The following is a 3,214-nucleotide window of genomic DNA, read 5'->3' on the forward strand; positions in this document are numbered from 1 at the left end:
TATGTGAAGGGACGATGTTAATGAATGATTAATTAGTGGCATCGGTGAATGGAACAAACTAAAAAATTAATTAGACTAAACATGATGAATGATGACGAACATGGATGCAAATATATCAATGACGAATCTCAGAAACCCAATATGAACAGATTGAACTTCTAAAATCCGGATTTGAATATTAAAGACGAAAACCCGTAAATATTGATTACTTAGGATTTAAGTCGGATTTATGACAATTAAAACATGTGAATTAATGATGATGAATATATAATACATGTGAGATATAATATTATGATATCGAAGAATTAACAAGAACAAACGAAACAAGTAAAAACACGAACGAATTACAGAGAATAAACGAAGAAGAAAGGAAGCAGGAGCTGCGGCAGCCTCACGAAGAGGCGCAGCAGAATCGCGCTCCTTCAAAAGGCGCAGCAGTTGCTGCGTCCTTTCTCGACGGTTACTTACTGGAAATCCGTAAAAACAGGTTTTAACAAAGGGTTTTTAGAAATCGGTTTTAAACGGTGCTTTCGACATAAATCTTACAACGATGATTATACAATAAATAAAATATAATAAATAAAAGAGGAATTATTACACCCTCAGACTTACATGTTGACGGAACGAGATGAACTAAGAAAATCAACTAGTGAATGCTCGACGCGAATGCAAGGAAAGAGTGCCCTCGTAAGAGGAAAACGATTGATTAATTTAGATTGATTATGTGTAGTTGGTCAAATTGGTCGGTCATGCAACGGAGAGGCTGGTACCCGGAAAGATCCGAGCTTACGTGGTCGGAAGTCCAAGCACGTAGGCGCCAATTAGTAAGAACGAAGTCTAGAATGCAAAGGGAGAAGAGAAGGGCGGACACTCGCGTGAGAAATATGAGGAACGAAAGCTCCTATTTATACTAATTACGCGACGGAATTATGGTAAGACTAGGATACGGAAGGAAAGATCCGGAAACAACCGACTTAGGTTAAAACACGGAAGCTTGGACAAAAAGAAAACCCTGGAAAAAGGCGCAGCAGGTGCTGCGTCCCTTGGAAGAGGCGCAGCACTTGCTGCGTCCTTTCCCGGGTAGGTTTCTCTGCGCATAGAAAACGCGTTTGACAGCCTGTCGTATTTTAGGCATAACTTTCTCTACAAGACTCGGAATAAGGTGATTTCGGTGGCGTTGGAAAGCTAAGAAAGAGATCTAGAACTTTCTGTGAAATAGGCCTGACCCAAAAAACTCATTATGACCTCGTAAAACGGGCCCAAAGCTCGGGTTGTCAATTTAACTAAATGAAATGCACATTTTGTAATGTAAACTTTTAGTTTAGCCTAATGAAGCGACATGAGACTCAAAATGAGATATAATCTCAACATTTTATGACATCCTAACCTTAGGTAGACAAGCACGTTGCTTTGACTCGGGATTTGACGGTTTTAGGAAATGAAGACGGTTTTTGACCCAGACTCCAAATGTACTCTAATTACTGCCAAAATGACCGTAATGACACCTAGATGACGACCATGAGGTAGACATTAATGTTTGAGCAATCACTTGACGATAATCTTACGAATTGTCACAAATCGTTCCGCGTACCAAACATGCGGCCCAATCATCACCGGGTGGTTTGCGAGGGGTGCAGAAACGAGGTGTCTACAATAGTATGCTTCGTATATCTCTCGAGAGCTTGTTTTTGTTATGCATATGTTTCCCTTGTTCAATGGTTCTCCATTTTCGCTCACCAATCCTCTTGGTACCTGACATAATGCATCTCCAACGTGTTGGATTATCTTCTATTTACTAAAAGAATAGGAAAAACTTCAAATTTTCCCGCATAAACTACATTTCTTATTTTGATAAAATCTCTTATTTACTTTCCTATTTTGATATAATCTCTTATTTAAAATTTGTCTCTAAAATTTTTGTAATACAAAATTCATTCTTTGTATGCTAAATCATAACTAAATGATGTGCTAATAAAAAATTTATAAAAAATTTCATTAATTTTGTTTATAAATATACATTTCATGAATAGTTTTATAGTTAGTTTTTTTTTTCTAAAAATAAAAATTCTACAATTACCGCGCATTAAATCTAAACTAGTTATTCACTATCAAGAGCGAATCGTGAACTTGAATTACGAAAGCATTATCTAAACGGCATTTAATTTCATTACCTGAGAAAGCCAATGGAGACTGTATGAGGAGTGAACAAAATGAAGTAATTTGTCAGGAAAAACCCTTCCATAAAATGTCTTCGGGGTTCCGGACACAAAACACGGTCTGATACGGCCTCCTTCTACTTTTTCCAAGTCCTGTTCAAAACTCGGCAGCAAATTAAACAAGGCATTGAAATCATTTCCAGGTAGATCGTTTAAGAAAACTCCGAATTGAGGGCATTGTCGATTTATACTCCGACTAGCCTCGTCAATTACATCAATAATTCTCGAGACTAGTAGCAAAGCATTTGGCCCTGAAGAACAACCCATGTCGGCCATCATAAAGCATTCTGGCCTTAAGGTAGTATAGACTTCCCTTGTGCTTTCTTCTATTACCGGCCCGGCTTGTGATGTTATTGTTCTCTGTTTCAAAACAAAATCTTGAGATTCAAGGTTTCAAAGTTGAGTGATGTTCTAAATTATTTTGAGCATAAATATTTTCTGAAATTAGACGCCGAGTTATAAAGAGTCGGAGAAATACAGGAAGGGAGAGGGATAACGGATAGACCTGAATCAGAGAGTTCGTTGCATAGCTGGTGTGACCAACGCCTTTCTTCATGTGAAAAACCTTTTCAACTTCCATTTCGTTAGACTGTTTATTGGTTGGAGGAAAAAATATAAAATAAAAGAAACTACTCGATTCCTAAAGTAAAATCTCTAAATTATTGTTAGAAAAAACTGATTATACTATCTCACACACTCAAACTCGTTAATTAATGTATTCCATCCCTTGTTTGATTTATGTGAGTATCTATCTACCAAATGTAAGAAAGAATGACTCCTTTATATGGGGAGTAGAAGGTCTCCCTTTAGACGGCCATCTTTTGTCTAAAAAGTTTTAGACAGGCCATATGTGAATTATTTACAGTTAAATGAGACCCAATTTAAATGGTCATATTTACCATAAAATGGTTATATAAGGTTATTTGAAGGTTTTAGAAGGAATAATACGTTTGAAATGAGAATTAGTGATGACAGTAAGTCTTAAAACGTACGGCAAA

General features: G+C 36.8%; 1 protein-coding gene across 1 annotated transcript; it reads right to left on the reverse strand.

Moving 5' to 3' along the window:
- Nucleotides 1-445: 445 nt before the first annotated feature.
- LOC141639901 (putative methyltransferase TCM_000336) lies at nt 446-2,991 on the reverse strand. The gene is made up of 3 exons (XM_074448882.1): nt 2,722-2,991; nt 2,172-2,576; nt 446-1,752 (listed from the first exon to the last, which is right to left on the reverse strand). Exons 1-3 carry the CDS (start codon nt 2,794-2,796, stop codon nt 1,546-1,548), a joined length of 687 nt encoding a protein of 228 aa, XP_074304983.1. The 5' UTR covers nt 2,797-2,991; the 3' UTR covers nt 446-1,545.
- Nucleotides 2,992-3,214: the final 223 nt, after the last annotated feature.

Source organism: Silene latifolia, unplaced genomic scaffold, assembly GCF_048544455.1.
Source record: "Silene latifolia isolate original U9 population unplaced genomic scaffold, ASM4854445v1 scaffold_590, whole genome shotgun sequence".
Taxonomy (NCBI): Eukaryota; Viridiplantae; Streptophyta; class Magnoliopsida; order Caryophyllales; family Caryophyllaceae; genus Silene; species Silene latifolia.